This window comes from Nyctibius grandis, chromosome 3, assembly GCF_013368605.1.
Source record: "Nyctibius grandis isolate bNycGra1 chromosome 3, bNycGra1.pri, whole genome shotgun sequence".
NCBI classification, from domain to species: Eukaryota; Metazoa; Chordata; class Aves; order Nyctibiiformes; family Nyctibiidae; genus Nyctibius; species Nyctibius grandis.
This window is the reverse complement of record NC_090660.1, coordinates 114,677,068-114,694,941: the sequence shown is the minus strand read 5'-3', so window position 1 is coordinate 114,694,941 and position 17,874 is coordinate 114,677,068. Positions and strand designations below refer to the sequence as shown.

Below are 17,874 nucleotides of genomic sequence, written 5' to 3'. Positions count from 1 at the left end.
CGTCCCGCGGCAGGGGCACACTGCCCACAGAATCCCAGAATCAATCAATGAGGTTGGAAGAGCCCTCTGGGCCCATCGAGTCCAACCATTGCCCTCACACCACCATGGCAACTAGACCAGGGCACTAAGTGCCATGGCCAGGCTTTTCTTAAACCCCTCCAGAGATGGTGACTCCACCACCTCCCTGGGCAGCCCCTTCCAGTGGCTAATGACCCTTGCTGAGAAGAAAGTCCAGTTTGGAGAAGGTGACTCTAGCAGAGTTTCTCCGGAGCAGAAGCCTCTGCCTACCTTCTATGTGCTCCACCAAGAGAGGGACCTTCTTGCTCCAAAGCTGGTCCAGCGCGGGGTGGACACTGTAGTGCAACACGTTGAGCAGACGCAGGGCAGCCGTCCCCCGGCAGTCTCCTACGTACGGCTGTGAAGACACAACCTGAAGGGTTGGGGACAGAACAAAGGGTGTTAGTGCAGAGAATCCCAGAATCAATGAGGTTGGAAGAGCCCTCTGGGCTCATCGAGTCCAACCATTGCCCTCACACCACCATGGCAACTAGACCAGGCCACTAAGTGCCATGGCCAGGCTTTTCTTAAACCCCACCAGAGATGGGGACTCCACCACCTCCCTGGGCAGCCCCTTCCAATGGCTAATGACCCTTGCTGAGAAGAAATGCTTCCTAATGTCCAACCTGACCCTCCCCTGGCCAAGCTTGAGGCTGTGTCCTCTTGTCCTATTGCTAGTTGCCTTGGAGAAGAGGCCGACTCCCACTGCGCTACAACCTCCCTTCAGGTAGTTGTAGACTGCACTAAGGTCACCTCTGAGCCTCCTCTTCTCCAGGCTAAACACCCCCAGCTCCCTCAGCCGTTCCTCGCAGCTCAGACCCTCCAGACCCTTCCCCAGCTTGGTCGCCCTCCTCTGCACTCGCTCCAACACCTCAACATCTCTCTTGAAGTGTGTGGGGTTGGTGTGGCCCAAGTGTCAGACCCGGCCCTTGTTCTTGTTGAACCTCACGCCGTTGGTCTCGGCCCATCGATCCAACCCGTCCAGACCCCTCTGCAGACCCTTCCCACCCTCCAGCAGATCGACACTCCCACCCAGCTTGGTGCCATCTGCACCAAGCACTCACCAGCAGCCTCGTCGTTAGCGCGTAGGGCGAAGGCAGATTAGCTACAAACAGAAGGGAAAAAAGCATCAGAGAGCATCTGCCGTGAGCGCCCACGGAGCAGGTCAGCGGCCGCCCCGCTCCCAGACGGGTCCCGAGCCCACGCCCCGGGGTGCCGGGGGAGGACGGCACTGACCGTTCAGGTCGTAACGGATGAGGGACGCGTTTTCTCCCTCCTCTTGCTTCTTCGTGGCCAAGTACATGAGGCTCTTGCAGAGCGGGGTGAGGGCGTTGGTGAACTGTATCGGGGTCACAAACTCCAGGAGGTACGGCCACAGGACCTGCGGGGAGACGGGGAGCACGGCACTCGCAAGAGCCCCGCTGTGGGATGGAGACCCTGCACCGGAGCAGCACCCGCTCCAGCAGCACCGAAGCTCCAGCCCCAGGGTGTTCCCTTTCAGAGAGTCACAGGATGGTTTGGGTGGGAAGGGACCCTCAAAGGTCACCCAGTCCAACCCGCTGACACAAGCAGGACATCTCCAACCAGACCAGGCTGCTCAGAGCCCCGTCCAACCTGACCATGAATGTCTCCAGGGATGGGGCATCTCCCACCTCTCTGGGCAACCTGGGCCAGGGTCTCACCTCCCTCAGCGTAACAAATTTCTCCCTCATCTCTCCTCTGACTCTCTCCTCTTTCAGTTTAAACCCATCACCCCTTGTCCTGTCGCTCCAGGCCCCGCTAAAAAGTCCCTCCCCATCTTTCTTCCCAGCCCTGTGAGGCCACAGGAAGGTCTCCCCAGAGCCTTCCCCAGGCTGAACCCCCCCAGCTCACCCAGCCTTTCCCCCCAGCAGAGCTGTCCCAGCCCTCAGGCCATTCCCATGTCCCTCCTCTGGACCCACTCCAACAGCTCCAGGTCTGTCTTGAGCTGGTACTTCCAGCACCGCTGCCTTGCTCCAGCCTTAAGGCAGCTCACGGGGAGGGCACACGTGGCTCCTGGGGTGGGAGGTGGCTTCCCAAACCACACCTCTGCCCTGCTCTCGGAGGGGATGGTGGCAACAGCTCCTACAAGGGCTGGGAGCGGTGACAACCCGTCCTGCCTGGCAGATGGGGTGCTCTGCATGTCACATGGGTGGTGCGGGCTGTGCCGAGGGCGTTGTGGGACCCCCAGCACATGGTGCACGGCCGGTGGGTGGCTCTGGGGCCAGCACCCACCGCCCCAGAAGCAGAGACCGTGCAGACTCACGTTGTTCATCCTGTCAACAGTCGTGCTGAGGAGGAAGAGCGTGTTGACGCTGATGCTCCGGACGCTGTCACTGGTGAGGTCATCGGCGTCCGGCGGCTGCTTTTTGGGTTGCTGGAAGAGAGGGGAGAGAGCAGGTCAGCAGGGCAGGGCTGGCAGCTGGGAGCAGCTGGGAGCAGCTCTGGGTGACCCCCTTGGTGAACATGGTCCCCACGCCTGGCAAACGGCACGCCAGAAGGCACAGGCAGAACCCAACAGCCTCCTGGTCCACGGCCCATCTCCAGCTCCACCCGTGGAGCTCAGAGGGGCTGCGGAGCTCCCACAGCCCCAACCACCACCCTGCTCCTCTTTGAGGGGGGACAGGCTGCCCAGGGAGCAGGGGAGTCTCCTTCTCTGGAGATATTCAAACCCGCCTGGACACGACCCTGTGCAACGTGCTCTGGGTGATCCTGCTCTGGCAGGGGTTGGGCGGTCTGGACACCCCAGTCCCAGAGCAAGGGCTGCCCTGGGGAGGGCTCAGGGTGCCGCGGGCAGTGCAGCCCCACACCAAGGGGCTGCAGGGTGAGCGAAGCCACCTCCGCAGGCTGCTGCCAGCTGCTCCTCTCTGCTGAGGCCAGCAGTGGCCAGAGCCCAGGTGGGAGAGCTCTGTGTGCCCAGAGACCTGGGTGTCGGGCTGCTGGCGCTGCAGGGAGCCCAAGATGTGGTCCTGTGGTTTCTCAGGAGCAGAAAAGGAGACATTATGTACAAGCAATACAAATGCACATGCTGAAGGAGAACACTTTTGTTTCCTCCACCAACGGAAAAGCCAACGCTGTCAGAAAGCTCCTATCAGTAACCCAACATTCAGTGTGAAAGAATAAATAGACTTCTTTTTTCAAAGCAACACGTTTAAACTTCCAATGAAATTGAGTTATAGATTCTCCTTGATTACATTTCACAAAGAATCAACCAGGTTGGAAGAGCCCTCTGGGCTCATCGAGTCCAACCATTGCCCTGACACCACCACGGCAACTAGACCAGGGCACTAAGTGCCATGTCCAGGCTTTTCTTAACCACCTCCAGAGATGGTGACTCCCCCACCTCCCTGGGCAGCCCCTTCCAATGGCTGATGACCCTTGCTGAGAAGAAATGCTTCCTCATGTCCAACCTGAACCTCCCTGGGCGAAGCTTGAGGCTGTGTCCTCTTGTCCTATCACTAGTTGCCTCATTTAAAAAAGGCCAAAAAAAAATTCTGTGCACTGGAGCTCTTTCAAGGAACTAGAACGTACTGTTTTACGTCTCACCACATCTGAATAAGGGAGATAAAACAGGTAAAATAGGACAAGGATTAAGGCATCGAGACTAAGTAGCGTTTCCCAGATCATATGGAAAGCTTGTGGCAGAACTGGAAACCAGCCTGAGGAAATCTGACTCCCCTTACTGTACTGGAAAAGATCGAGATAACACAACCTTCCAGGTCACTTTGCTTCACTTAAAGTCACATTAAAAGGAAAAATGGATTTATTCTGTACATTTTCTTTTAGTAGGACGTTAGGATGATTGAAAGAATGACAAATGAGTACAAGTTGGGGACAGAGCTGTTGGAGAGCAGCGGAGGGGAAAGGGACCTGGGGGTCCTAGTGGACAGCAGGATGACCATGAGCCAGCAATGTGCTCTGGTGGCCAAGAAGGCCAGTGGCATCCTGGGGTGTGGTTAGTAGGTCGAGAGAGGTTCTCCTCCCCCTCTGCTCTGCCCTGGTGAGGCCACATCTGGAATATTGTGTCCAGTTCTGGGCCCCTCAGTTCAAGAAGGACAGGGAACTGCTAGAGAGAGTCCAGCGCAGAGCCACGAAGATGATGAAGGGAGTGGAACATCTCCCTTCTGAGGAGAGGCTGAGGGAGCTGGGTCTCTTTAGCTTAGAGAAGAGGAGACTGAGGGGTGACCTCATTAATGTTTATAAATATGTAAAGGGCAAGTGTCAAGAGGATGGAGCCAGGCTCTTCTCAGTGACATCCCTTGACAGGACAAGGGGCAATGGATGCAAGCTGGAGCACAGGAAGTTCAACCTCAATATGAGGAAGAACTTCTCTACTGTAAGGGTTACAGAGCAGTGGCACAGGCTGCCCAGAGAGGTTGTGGAGTCTCCTTCTCTGGAGACATTCAAAACCCGCCTGGACGCGTTCCTGTGTGATATGATCTGGGGAATCCTGCTCCGGCAGGGGGATTGGACTAGATGATCTTTCGAGGTCCCTTCCAAGCCCAAACATTCTGTGATTCAGTCCTATCCCTGACCGTTTCAGAGCACCTCCTCTAACAACAGTCTGTACATGATACGGGTCAAAGCCGAAATGAGACTATTTGGTCTGAAGGGCTACGGGGAGCCTTGAAGGCCACCCACCAACATGGTGTATCTCATTCCTCAGTACTAGAGCACCAATGACAGGATTCAGACCACCTTTCTTTGGGGGTTTGACCCCCCTGGAGGTGCTTACCAGGTCCGAGGGCAGGGCGCACTGCCGCACGAGGAACTCCACCATGGCCTCCCCGCCGGGCTGCTCCAGGTAGCCGTGGTGGGCCATGGCGCTGATGACCTGCACCACGGCCCGCTTCACCTGCACGGGCAGAGCAGCGGCACCGGCGTCACCGTGGGGAAGCTGTGAGCAGGGCAGGTCCTCTCAGCTGCCCTTCGCCACCTCCTCCTCCTCCTCGCTAGCAGGGAACGTTATTACGGGTCCTACAGAGCCCTTCGAGGGGGTTTGGGCTCTGCCACCACGCAGGGCAGCGGGGTCAGCCACCCAGAGGGGACTGGCCAAGACCCTGTGGCCACACCACCCACCAGGCTGGTGGAGGGAGAGGGCACGGTGTGCTGGGCCCCAGAAATAAACCCCACCCCTGAGGCACCCCGCAGAAGAGCAGCAGCTCAGCTCACCTTGTTGTTGGTGTCTTGCAGAGGAAGCTTCATAGATGAAAGAATGAAGGGCTTCTTGATCTCCATTTGAGAGGCTGGAAAGAAGCAGGCAGGCTCTGCAGCTCGGTGACGCCCTTGAGCAGCCAAGGACAGAGCCACTGGTCCCAAACACCCCCTTCCCCGATGGGGAGGGCTTTGTCCCTTGTCCCCTTCCCAGCTGGCCGCGCCACCACACTGGTTTCATAGAATCCCAGACTGGTTTGGGTGGGAAGGGACCTTAAAGCCCATCCAGTCCCAACCCCCTGCCACGGGCAGGGACACCTTCCACCACACCAGGCTGCTCCCAGCCCCATCCAACCTGCCCTTGAACCCTGCCAGGGAGGGGGCAGCCACAGCTTCTCTGGGCAACCTGGGCCAGGCTCTCACCACCCTCACACCAAAGAATTGCTTCCTCACATCTCATCTCAATCTCCCCTCTTGCAGTTTAAAACCGTTTCCCCTCGTCCTGTCACTCCAGGCCCTTGTCAAAAGCCCCTCTCCAGCTTTCCTGTAGCCCCTTCAGGCACTGGAAGGTGCTAGAAGGTCTCCCCGGAGCCTTCTCTTCTCCAGGCTGAACAGCCCCAGCTCTCTCAGCCTGTCTCCAGAGCAGAGAGGCTCCAGCTCGTGGTGAGCTTCTCGTCACCCATCACCCCCAAGTCCTTCTCCTCAGGGCTGCTCTCAATCCATTCTCCACCCAGCCTGGATTTGTGCTGGGGATTGCCCCGACCCACGTGCAGGACCTTGCCCTTGGCCTTGTTGAACTTGTTTCCTTCTACCCTGACCCTGCAGCTGAGGATGGGCTCATCTCCTCGTCCCCCTCATCCCAGGTCCCAGCAGGGGAACGAGGGGGCTCATAGAAAGGGCCCCATCAGAGGAAGGAGAACGCCTGCCTGGAGCCCCAAGTGCACGACCTGCCCTGAGACCCCGAGAGGGACCCCGACTGGCTGGGTGGCAGCCACCCCGGTACTCACGGGCGCTGTTGATGATCTGCCTCATGATGAGGAGTGTCCCCACACAGGTCCTCTCGTTGCTGCTCTCCAGCTTCGGGAGGAGGAAGGCCAGCACGCGGTCAGGGAAGGAGCAGGCTGCGGGAGCCAAACCAACCGTCACGGACACGTGTCAGCCCGGGGATGGCACACAGCCTAACGTCCCCTACGTGGAGGTATCCCGCCCCACGTGTCCCCACGTGCGATGGGGGCTGCGTGCCTGCTGCATCAAACTCCGTGCAGGTCACAGAATCACACAGAATCCCAGAATCAATGAGGTTGGAAGAGCCCTCTGGGCTCATCGAGTCCAACCATTGCCCTGACACCACCATGGCAACTAGACCAGGCCACTAAGTGCCATGGCCAGGCTTTTCTTAAACCCCTCCAGAGATGGGGACTCCACCACCTCCCTGGGCAGCCCCTTCCAATGGCTAATGACCCTTGCTGAGAAGAAATGCTTCCTAATGGCCAACCTGAACCTCCCCTGGCCAAGCTTGAGGCTGTGTCCTCTTGTCCTAGCGCTGGTTGCCTGGGAGAAGAGGCCGACTCCCACTGCGCTACAACCTCCCTTCAGGTAGTTGTAGACTGCACTAAGGTCACCTCTGAGCCTCCTCTTCTCCAGGCTAAACACCCCCAGCTCCCTCAAAGGCTCGGAAAGCACCGCTCCTCCTCTCCCAGCCCGGGGAAGCAGCCTGCTGCCGTGCCACCCCCCCGAGCCAGCCCGACCGGCCCGTCCTGCTCTTCACATCCACACCTGAGCTTTTCCTCCAGAGCTTCCAGCAAATTCCCTGCGCTCTCTAGGGAGCTGAAGGAGTTTCAATTATACCTTCCAACAAGCGCTGCCCCGTCTGTCAAAACATTTTGATCGTTAAAAATAAAACCAGTCTGTGGATGCTGAAATTGGAGCAACGCTCCTGGTGACCAGGGACCCCGCTGTGCTCTGAACGTCTGCAGTAACCCAGAATAACAACAGCGTCCAGCAACGAGGAGCATGGATGAGCAGGGCACCCCCAAAGCCATAGAATCACACAACTGGTTTGGTTGGACACGACCTTGAAGATCATCAAGTCCAACTGTTAACCCAGCACTGCCAAGAAGTTAAATGAAATCTACTGACCCTGCCCACAGGTACAACATGCTGCAGGACCTGCCTCCTGGAGAGGTGTCATGGGCTGGTGCAGCTCAAAAGGCTCTGAGGGAACCTTTGAAACCGAGCCAGGCGCTTTGGGAAGGTCCCTGGAAGGGGACGATGAGGCCTGAGGCAGTGGTGAGGTCCAGGGGAGCGGAGCTGGCCCCATGCTCCTCCTCAGAGAGCTCCAGCAAGCCGTGCTCTCCCTGGTGCCAGCCTTCATGGACACGTTGGAATGGGCTGCCCAAGGAGGTGGTGGAGTCCCCATCTCTGGAGGGGTTTAAGAAAAGCCTGGCCATGGCACTTAGTGCCCTGGTCTAGTTGCCATGGTGGTGTCAGGGCCATGGTTGGACTTGATGAGCCCAGAGGGCTCTTCCAACCTCATTCTGTGATTCTGTGACACAGAAAGCCACCGCCTTCTGCAAGCCTAACGCCATGGGCTGGAGCCAGGACAGCAACCACCACCCTTCCCTCCCTCCCATCTCCCCACACAGCGAAGAAACGTCTACAACGTCCCTGTAGCCCAGCTGAGACCCGGTGGAACAAACCCCTCCATTCCCCACGCAGAACTCCTTGGAGAGGACCACGAACACCACGAAAACCACCAGCCATGGTGCAGCACACCCACACCTCCCCAAGGGCTCTGACCTGCTGGTGCAGGAACTTTCGGGACAGCCACAGCACGTCACCCCTTACCCAGGACGGTGAAGCATCGGAGAACCTCAGTGTGGTTTTTCACAGTCAGGGGGACAGAGGGATCCGCAGGAGCACAGATCTGTTGGAGAAATGGCTGTGGTCAGGGAGGTCACCTGGGATGGGCACTGGCAGGCTGCAGGGCCGGCCCTGGCAAGGCAGAGCTGTGGTGGGGCTGAGATTCAGGAGGGACAAAGCCCTGGGCTGGTGGAGCATAGAATCATGGAATCGTTTTGGTTGGGAAGGACCTTTAAGATCATAAAGTCAAACCATTACCCCAGCCCTGCCAAGGCCACCACTAACCCATGGCCCTCAGCACCACATCTACACGGCTTTTAAATCCCCCCAGGGATGGGGACTCCACCACTGCCCTGGGCAGCCTGTGCCAGCGCTTGACAACCCTTTCCAGGAAGAAATTGTCCCTGATTTCCAACCTAACCCTCCCCTGGCACAACTTGAGGCCGGTTCCTCTCGTCCTGTCCCTTGTTACCTGGGAGAAGAGACCGACCCCCCTCGCTACACCCTCCTTGCAGGCAGTTGTAGGGAGTGAGAAGGTCTCCCCTCAGCCTCCTTTTCTCCAGGCTAAATCCCCCCAGGTCCCTCAGCCGCTCCCATCACACTTGTGCTCCAGACCCTGGCTGACACCCCAGTGCTGCCCTTCAGAGAGACCTGGACAGAGTTGGGCGGGGAGAAATTTAATGAACTATAACAAGGGCAAGTGTAGAGTCCTGCATCTGGGCAAGAACAACCCCATGGACCAGTACAAGTGGGGGACAGACCTGCTGGAGACCAGCGGAGGGGAAAGGGACCTGGGGGTCCTAGTGGACAGCAGGATGACCATGAGCCAGCAGTGTGCCCTTGTGGCCAAGAAGGCCAATGGCATCCCAGGGGGTGGTTAGTAGGTCAAGAGAGGTTCTTCTCCCCCTCTACTCTGCCCTGGTGAGGCCGCATCTGGAATATTGTGTCCAGTTCTGGGCCCCTCAGTTCAAGAAGGACAGGGAACTGCTAGAGAGAGTCCAGCGCAGAGCCACGGAGATGATGAAGGGGGTGGAACATCTCCCTTCTGAGGAGAGGCTGAGGGAGCTGGGTCTCTTTAGCTTAGAGAAGAGGAGACTGAGGGGTGACCTCATTAATGTTTATAAATATGTAAAGGGCAAGTGTCATGAGGATGGAGCCAGGCTCTTCTCAGTGACATCCCTTGACAGGACAAGGGGCAATGGGTGCAAGCTGGAACACAGGAGGTTCCACATAAATATGAGGAAAAACTGCTTTGCTGTGAGGGTGCCAGAGCCCTGGCACAGGCTGCCCAGGGAGGGTGTGGAGTCTCCTTCTCTGGAGACATTCAAAACCCGCCTGGACGCGTTCCTGTGTGATATGATCTAGGGAATCCTGCTCCAGCAGGGAGTTGGACTAGATGATCTTTCAAGGTCTCTTCCAATCCCCACACACCAGAGCCCCAGAGCTGGCAACGCCGCCGGGGAGCAGGAGAGAGGCCGAGAGCCTCGTTGAGGCACAACCAGGGGACAAAAAAGCCGAGCAGGCTGCACGCCCCGATCTCAGGCCGATCCAGGGGAAGCCTCGTGCCCTGCAGACCGAGCTTAGGGCCAGGCTCCAGCATCACACCTCCCAAGGAGCCCCCTGCCCAGCCCACCACCCTCCGGAGGGCGACCACTGCCTTACCTGGGGGTGCAGGGTGCCCAGGAGGGAGTCCAGCTGCACGTCGAGGCTGCGGCTGCCGATGTTGACGGAGGCTTCCAGGATCTGGCAGAGGCTCTGCTCAGCAAGAGACCAGGCTGCAGTTAGCACCAGAGAAAGACTTGGACCCCACAGGAGTCACAGAATCCCAGAATCCCAGACTGGTTGAGGTGGGAAGTGAGCTCTGGAGATCATCCAGCCCAACCCCTGCCAGAGCAGGGTCACCCAGAGCACGTTGCACAGGGTCGTGTCAGGCGGGTTTGAATATCTCCAGAGAAGGAGACTCCCCCCCTCCCTGGGCAGCCTGTGCCAGGGCTCTGCCACCCTCACACCAAAGAAGTTCCTCCTCACATTCAGATGGAACTTCCCATGTTTCAGCTTGTGCCCGTTGCCCCTTGTCCTGGCGCTGGGCACCACTGAGAAGAGTCTGGCCCCATCCCCTTGACACCCCCCTGAGGTATCTGTGAGCATTGATAAGATCCCCCCTCAGTCTGCTCTTCTCCAGCTGAACAGCCCCAGCTCCCTCAGCCTCTCCTCGCAGCAGAGATGCTCCAGCCCTCGGACCATCTCCGTACCCTCCCCTGGACTCTCTCCAGTAGCTCCTGGTCTTTCTGAACTGGGGGGCCCAGAACTGCACACAGTTACTCCAGGTGTGGCCTCACCAGGGCCGTGTAGAGGGGCAGGAGAACCTCCCTCCACCTGCTGCCCACACTCTTCCTCACACACCCCAGGGGAGATTGAGATGAGATGTGAGGAAGCAATTCTTTGGTGTGAGGGTGGTGAGCCCCTGGCCCAGGTTGCCCAGAGAAGCTGTGGCCGCCCCCTCCCTGGAAACATTCAAGGTCAGGTTGGATGGGGTTTGGAGCAACCTGGTCTACTTGGAGATGTCCCTGCTCGTTGCAGGAGGGTTGGACTGGGTGACCTTTGAGGGTCCCTTCCCACCCACACCATCCTGTGGTTCAATGATCCCAGGAGGACAGAGGACCAGGACCCCCGTGCTACGCCTGCCCAAGGGGAGGGACTGCAGGCAAGAGCAGGGACCACGAACCCACCATGGTGGCAGTGAGCAGCATAACCCATCTCCCACGGAGGGACAGAGCTCGGGCACCCCCCAGCGCTGCCTCTTCCCCTGATGCCATGGCAGGAGGCCATGAAGAGGCAACGCTGGCCACTGCGAGCCACGGCTGGGCACACAGTGAGAGCCAGGCACAGGGCAGAGAGCTCGGAGGTGGCAGCAGAGATGGGCGCTTACCTTGGATATGTAGAAGGCTTCTGTGTGCTTCTTGTAGAGGGCGAGGATGCCGGGGATCAGCTTAGGGAGCTGCTCCTCCAGCTTCTCACCAGGCATCAGGTAACTCATCGGGCCCATGGCCTCCACCACGGCCAGTCTGAGCTGCGGGGAGAGACCGTCTGTGAACAGCGTGGCCAAAGCCTGGCCAGACAGGCCCACCAAAGCTGCCCTGCCATGGAGCTGCTCTTCCTGATGCTTCTAGGAGCCTCTGAGCAGAGGCAGGGCACCATTTCACCCGGCTTTGCCAGCCTGAGCACAAGGGGTGCTCAGGGGAGAAGGAGGACGCCTAAACACGTCACCCATGCCTGCAGAGGACAGAACCCGGCCGGCCACCTCCCAGCTGTGGCATATGCCCAGACTGTCCCCCAAAGGACTGCAGGAGCACTCCTTACTCTGCTTCCCAGCACGGAGTCCCCCCGCCTCCGCACCTTGGCTTCCCGGTGCTGCAGCCAGCTGTTGAAGAGCACTTCATAGGCACTGAAGATCTCATTGGAGAAGGTGTCCTTCCTGACCGTGGGGTCTGGGGCCTTGTCCAGGTTTGCCAAGTACTCCTGGATGCTCTCGCTGAAGTGCTGCAGAGCTACGAGAGAGATCATGGCGTTAGACTTACATAGAACCCCAGACTGGTTTGGGTGGAAGGGACCTTAAAGCCCATCCAGTCCCAACCCCCTGCCACGGGCAGGGACACCTTCCACCACACCAGGTTGCTCCCAGCCCCATCCAACCTGCCCTTGAACCCTGCCAGGGAGGGGGCAGCCACAGCTTCTCTGGGCAACCTGGGCCAGGCTCTCACCACCCTCACACCAAAGAATTGCTTCCTCACATCTCATCTCAATCTCCCCTCTTGCAGTTTAAAACCGTTCCCCCTCGTCCTGTCACTCCACGCCCTTGTAAAAAGCCCCTCTCCCGCTTTCCTGTAGCCCCTTCAGGCACTGGAAGGTGCTAGAAGGTCTCCCCGCAGCCTTCTCTTCTCCAGGCTGAACAGCCCCAGCTCTCTCAGCCTGTCTCCAGAGCAGAGGGGCTCCAGCCCTCGGAGCATCTCCGTGGCCTCCTCTGGACTCGCTCCAACAGCTCCGTGTCCTTCTTCTGTTGGGCCCCAGAGCTGGACGCAGCACTGCAGGGGGGTCTCCCGAGAGCGGAGCAGAGGGGCAGAATCCCCTCCCTCGCCCTGCTGGCCACGCTGCTGGGGTGGCTTTCTGGGCTGCCAGCACACGTTGCCGGCTCATGGTGAGCTTCTCGTCACCCATCACCCCCAAGTCCTTCTCCTCAGGGCTGCTCTCAACCCATTCCCCGCCCAGCCTGTGTTTGTGCTTGGGATTGCCCCGACCCACGTGCAGGACCTTGCCCTTGGCCTTCTTGAACTCTGTGTGGTTCGCTCGGGCCCAGCTCTCCAGCCTGTCCAGGCCCCTCTGGATTTCCCCGTGTACGAGACAGTGTCTGTCACAGCCCCTCCAGAAAGCAGACGGTCGCCGTGCTGTTTTACCAGGCAGCATCCCAAGGGAGAGCCGACGCACCAGGACTCTCCCTGGCAGGCCAAGAGACTTCCCAAGACATGCCCTGGCTACGAGGGCTCCTGGCAGGTGGCCACACCAGCGACAAGCTGCTTTATCCCTCCTGGACTAGGGCCGACAGAACCAGCTCCAGAGACCCAGCCCCGCTCACCCGCGGGAGCCTGGATTTGCCATGTGGGTTATTTCTACGCCTTCACTAGCAGCTTCAGGTGGCCAAGGGCTGCAGCCTCGCAGCCACAGGCGAGCCACAGCACCACACCCCAGCGAGCCCGGCCGGTCCCCGGGCCAAGCGCTGGCACAGGCTGCCCAGGGCAGTGGTGGAGTCCCCATCCCTGGGGGGATTTCAAAGCCGTGTAGATGTGGTGCTGAGGGACATGGGCTACTGGTGGCCTTGGCAGTGCTGGGGTAAAGGTTGGACTCGATGATCTTAAATTTGAGATCACAAGGGAGCTCCCATGGGGGACGTTGCCCTGGATGCTCAGCACGACCCTCTGCGGGCTGAGCCCCGCGCTGCTGCTGAACACGGACACGGCCTGGAAGTGCCGCTCCCTGCGAGCCCTGCCTGGCCACCCTGGCCACCCCACAGCCCCAGCACACCCGGCTGCCCGTCCCCCAGCTCCTTCCAGCCCCGTCCCCCAGCTCCTTCCAGCCCTGTCCCCGGGACCCCCCGTCCCCGGAGCGCACACGCACGGACCCTGCTTTCCCCCCCGCGCTGCCGGGGGCACACACGTGCTCCCTTCCCTAATCCATCAAGGCACAGGGAGGCTCTTGGAGCTGCCTCCCCCCCCATTAGCCATTCCTTAACGAAGGAAGCAGCCTGGGGCTCGCAGAGCCGGTGTCGGGCCACCAACCCAGCCAGGTCCAGAGCCCTGGCTGCCGGCATCGCCACGGGCCACCAAGCAGCAGAGTGGGACCTGCGAGGGGTGAGGACAAGGATCACAGGGCAGAGTCACCCGGAGCAGCCTGCCCAGAACAGGCTTGTTGTCCCCGCTCCTGCTAGAGGGGGACGGCTCCTGCGGACGACCCTACAGCAGCATCCCAGGGAAGGGGAGGCCCACGGCACCGAGCCGGTGCCACCCGGGCACGGCAGCCCCGCTCCTGCCAGAAGGACGCCGAGCAGGAGCCTGCTCAGCTCCTCCGGGGAGGGAGAGCTTGTGAGCCCTGTCCTGCACTAATGGGGCAAAGGAAAAACCCCACAACGCCCTGGTACACCGGGGAGGAGGTTTCCCGCAGTAAGATTGAGGCAGAATCACAGAATCAATGAGGATGGAAGAGCCCTCTGGGCTCATCGAGTCCAACCATTGCCCTCACACCACCATGGCAACTAGACCAGGCCACTAAGTGCCATGGCCAGGCTTTTCTTAAACACATCCAGAGATGGTGACTCCACCACCTCCCTGGGCAGCCCCTTCCAGTGTCTAATAACCCTTTCTGAAAAGAAATTCTTCCTAATGTCCAACCTGACCCTCCCCTGGCCAAGCTTGAGGCTGTGTCCTCTTGTCCTATCGCCAGTTGCCTGGGAGAAGAGGCCGACTCCCACTGCGCTACAACCTCCCTTCAGGTAGTTGTAGACTGCACTAAGGTCACCTCTGAGCCTCCTCTTCTCCAGGCTAAACACCCCCAGCTCCCTCAGCTGTTCCTCGCAGCTCAGACCCTCCAGACCCTTCCCCAGCTTGGTCACCCTCCTCTGCACTCGCTCCAACACCTCAACATCTCTCTTGAAGTGCGGGGCCCAGAACTGGACACAGGATTCAAGGTGCAGCCACACCAGTGCCCAGTACAGAGGGACGATCACTTCCCCAGACCGGCTGGCTACACTATTCCTAATAGAGGCCAGGATGCCACTGGCCTTCTTGGCCACCTGGGCACGCTGCTGGCTCATGTTTAGCCCACGTTATCAAACCCAGAGGCTCCCGCAGGAGGAGGAGAGGGGGGTCCCGAGGAAAGACCCCGTGACCTGCCCGCCCCACGGCACCGCGGCTGACGTGGCAGGGGTGGCACAGCCTCCACCGCCTCCTCGTGTTTATTTTTCAGCCCGGTAGGAGCAGAGATGCTGAGTCACTCGGCGACCTCAGACCCGAGCCAGCTCATTTCCATCACGTGCCTCCTCGCCCTCGCCGCGAGCCAGCCGGCGGCACGCAAGGAAGGAGCACGGCGAGCTCTGCCCTGCCTGCTGCAGGAGCCCTGGTCTGCTGCTGTCCTTAACGGGGGGCCAGAGACCCCCGAACCTGCCCCCCACGGCTCCAACAGACAGAAAGGGCTCGGAGGGGACACAGGGATGACGGACCACCAGCAGAAGGGGCTGATGCTGCACGGTGGAGCTTGTGCTGCTGAGAAACCATCCCTGGCAGGGAGGGGCTGGATGCTCAATGGGCAGAAACTGGGAATTCCCATCGATGCCAACCTGGGAGCGGGCAGGAAGGGCCCCAGCTCGCCCCCAGCGCCTTTTTGGAGCAGAGAACAAAATCTAGACCCCATCTAGACCCCATTTCCACTCGGTCTCCAGGCTGGAGTCAAAACACCCTTGTTTAGGTTAAGCCTTCCTAAACTTTCTGTGAGAAGTTTGTCTTGACTAAAGTTAAGCCAAAAACGTCACCTAAGAGTCCTCCCAGCTCCAAGCCAGGTGGACGTGAGGGCAACGGGCGATTCGCCAGGGGAGGGTCAGGTTGGACATGAGGAAGCATTTCTTCTCAGCAAGGGTCATTAGCCATTGGAAGGGGCTGCCCAGGGAGGTGGTGGAGTCACCATCTCTGGAGGGGTTTAAGAAAAGCCTGGCCATGGCACTTAGTGCCCTGGTCTAGTTGCCATGGTGGTGTCAGGGCAATGGTTGGACTCGATGAGCCCAGAGGGCTCTGCCAACCTCAGTGATTCTGGGATTCTGTGATTCTGCTCCAGGACTGCAGGTCCCAGTGATGAGTTCAGAGACAAACCTTATTGCTTCCAGCAGAAACCGCTGCTGCTGACACAGTCCTACAGCCACCCTGTTCATTCCCCGACGCACAGAGCCACGGCACCATTCCCAGGCCTTGGGTGTCAGTATCAGCATGAGATAAGAGCGACCGTGCCAGCCGTGGGCTCCAGCCGCTCCCGCGGTGTCTGGCAGAGCCCTTGAACCCGCACTCCCCCACAGCACCTCCTGGTTTTGCCCAGCTACGGAAAGAAAACCACAAATCCTGAGGATCCGCTGCCGGATGGAATATGGAAACATATTCCCATGTTTCAGCTTGTGCCCGTTGCCCCTTGTCCTGGCGCTGGGCACCACTGAGAAGAGTCTGGCCCCATCCCCTTGACACCCCCCTGAGGTATCTGTGAGCATTGATAAGATCCCCCTCAGTCTGCTCTTCTCCAGCTGAACAGCCCCAGCTCCCTCAGCCTCTCCTCGCAGCAGAGATGCTCCAGCCCTCTGACCATCTCCGTACCCTCCGCTGGACTCTCTCCAGTAGCTCCTGGTCTCTCTTGAACTGGGGGGCCCAGAACTGCCCACAGTTACTCCAGGTGTGGCCTCACCAGGGCCGTGTAGAGGGGCAGGAGAACCTCCCTCCACCTGCTGCCCACACTCTTCCTCACACACCCCAGGACACCATTGGCCTTCCTGGCCCCAAGGGCACATTGTTGGCTCGTGGGGAACTTGGTGTCCACCAGAACCCCCAGGTCCTTCTCTGCAGAGCTGCTCTCCAGTAGATCACCCCCAGCCTGTACTGGTGCAGGACAGTACACTGTTCCTCCCAAGGTGCAGGACTCTACACTTGCCTTGGTTGAACTTCATGAGGTTCCTCATGAAGGAACCATGAGGTTCCCAACTCATACCCAACTCTCCAGCCTGTCCAGGTGTTGCTGAATGTCAGCTCGGCCTGCTGGGGGATCAGCCACCGCTCCCAGTTTGGTGTCACCAGCAAACTGGCTGAGGGTGCACTCTGTCCCTTCATCCAGGTCATTGATGAATAAGTCAAACAGGACCGGACCCAGTGCTGACCCCTGGGGCACACCACTGGCCACAGGCCTCCAACTAGACTCAGTGCCGCTGACCACAACCCTCTGGGCTCTGTTGTTCACCCAGTTCTCGACCCACCTCACTGCCCACTCATCTGACCACCTACGAGGGACAGCTCCAGCCAGAGGCCCAGGGACAACCACGCAGGCTGTGTGTCAGCTGTGTCAGTGCTGGCACCTCAGATCTTGCTGCACCATCGGTGGCTTTTGGCAAGCCCAGGGCTGGAGGAGGGCGTCACGAGAGGGGAGCCCCGTGACATCCTGCCAGCCCACCACAAGTGTCACATCCTGAAAGCAGCTGATGTGAATTACAGAAGTGGCTTGGACCAGAGCTGGCCGGGCACCACCGCTGCACCCTGGCCTCCCCACAGCTCCCACCAGGGCCAAGGCCATTGCAAGGTGCCAGGTTCGTGGTCACAACAACGGGAGAGCCTGGTTATAAGAGGGACTCGAGCAGCACGTCCCTCCTTCCCTCCCCATCCCACCAGGATGGTCACCTCGACCTGAGTTAGGATTTCTCCAGAGCATCCACGTCCTCCTCACCAGAGGAGAAAGCGAAGGGCACCAGCGCTCACTGGGCTACAAAATGGGAGTGCCAGGGAGCAGCCAGGAGATGGAGAAGGACTTTTGCTGGATGCCAGTGACCTAGAGCTGACAGCTCTCCATCCCTCCCCACAGCCAGGTCCCTGCTCCCAGACGTTCAGGAAAGGTCCATCCGAGCTGGCTCTGCAGCCCCACCTCCACAGTCCCTCCTTCTCCAGGGAAAGGAAAAAGCCTCCCACAACCCATCTAAAATCACTGCGGGCTCAGAAGACCCAGGAACACCTTACCATAGCAGAAGACGGACTTCATGTGGTCCTGCTTGGCCATCCCCAGCATGGGCAGCATCGTCCCGAGGATGGAGTTGAGGAAAGGCACCATTCCAAACACTGGGAAGGAAGGAGGAGATGCTCACAGCAGCAAACACACCAGCCCCAGCCTACGCTGGACACAGACCCAGCAGGACTGCACGGGCGCTCGAAGAAGCCCAGCTTGCCACAGCCGGCCGCCGAGCCCGATTTTACCACCCAAGAGATGCCATGGGGTGGCACCGGCCACCCCAGCATGAGGCAGAGCCAGCTCCAGCCTGGCAGAAGCCCCCAGCCCACGTAGTTCACGACTGTTCCTCAACGTTGGTGAGCTACAGGCTACGCCCCGCTCGCTGCTGGCATCAGCACATCTTCCTGCAGCCAGATTTCCTAAGTCCCACCCTAGAATTATTCTTTTTAAGCCCAGTCCTTCTGGGACAGCTGGGGACAACAGCCCTGAGGGAAC

At 59.4% G+C, this 17,874-nt stretch overlaps 1 protein-coding gene across 3 annotated transcripts in view; it reads right to left on the bottom strand.

Annotated features, from left to right (window-relative positions):
- MROH1 (maestro heat like repeat family member 1) overlaps positions 1–17,874 on the bottom strand; it is a 65,746-nt gene that overhangs the window by 41,860 nt on the left and 6,012 nt on the right. For 2 of the 3 annotated variants that reach the window (XM_068395730.1, XM_068395731.1), the window contains exons 6-17: positions 17,391–17,489; positions 11,488–11,639; positions 11,021–11,161; positions 9,754–9,846; positions 8,077–8,155; positions 6,237–6,350; positions 5,248–5,321; positions 4,811–4,930; positions 2,342–2,452; positions 1,294–1,438; positions 1,122–1,162; positions 289–430 (exon numbers count right to left, since the gene is read on the bottom strand). In XM_068395730.1, coding sequence (XP_068251831.1) covers positions 289–430; positions 1,122–1,162; positions 1,294–1,438; positions 2,342–2,452; positions 4,811–4,930; positions 5,248–5,321; positions 6,237–6,350; positions 8,077–8,155; positions 9,754–9,846; positions 11,021–11,161; positions 11,488–11,639; positions 17,391–17,489 — 1,311 coding nt within the window. The remainder of the gene's footprint in view (positions 1–288; positions 431–1,121; positions 1,163–1,293; positions 1,439–2,341; positions 2,453–4,810; positions 4,931–5,247; positions 5,322–6,236; positions 6,351–8,076; positions 8,156–9,753; positions 9,847–11,020; positions 11,162–11,487; positions 11,640–17,390; positions 17,490–17,874) is intronic. The other variant, XM_068395732.1, reaches the window with a different exon arrangement.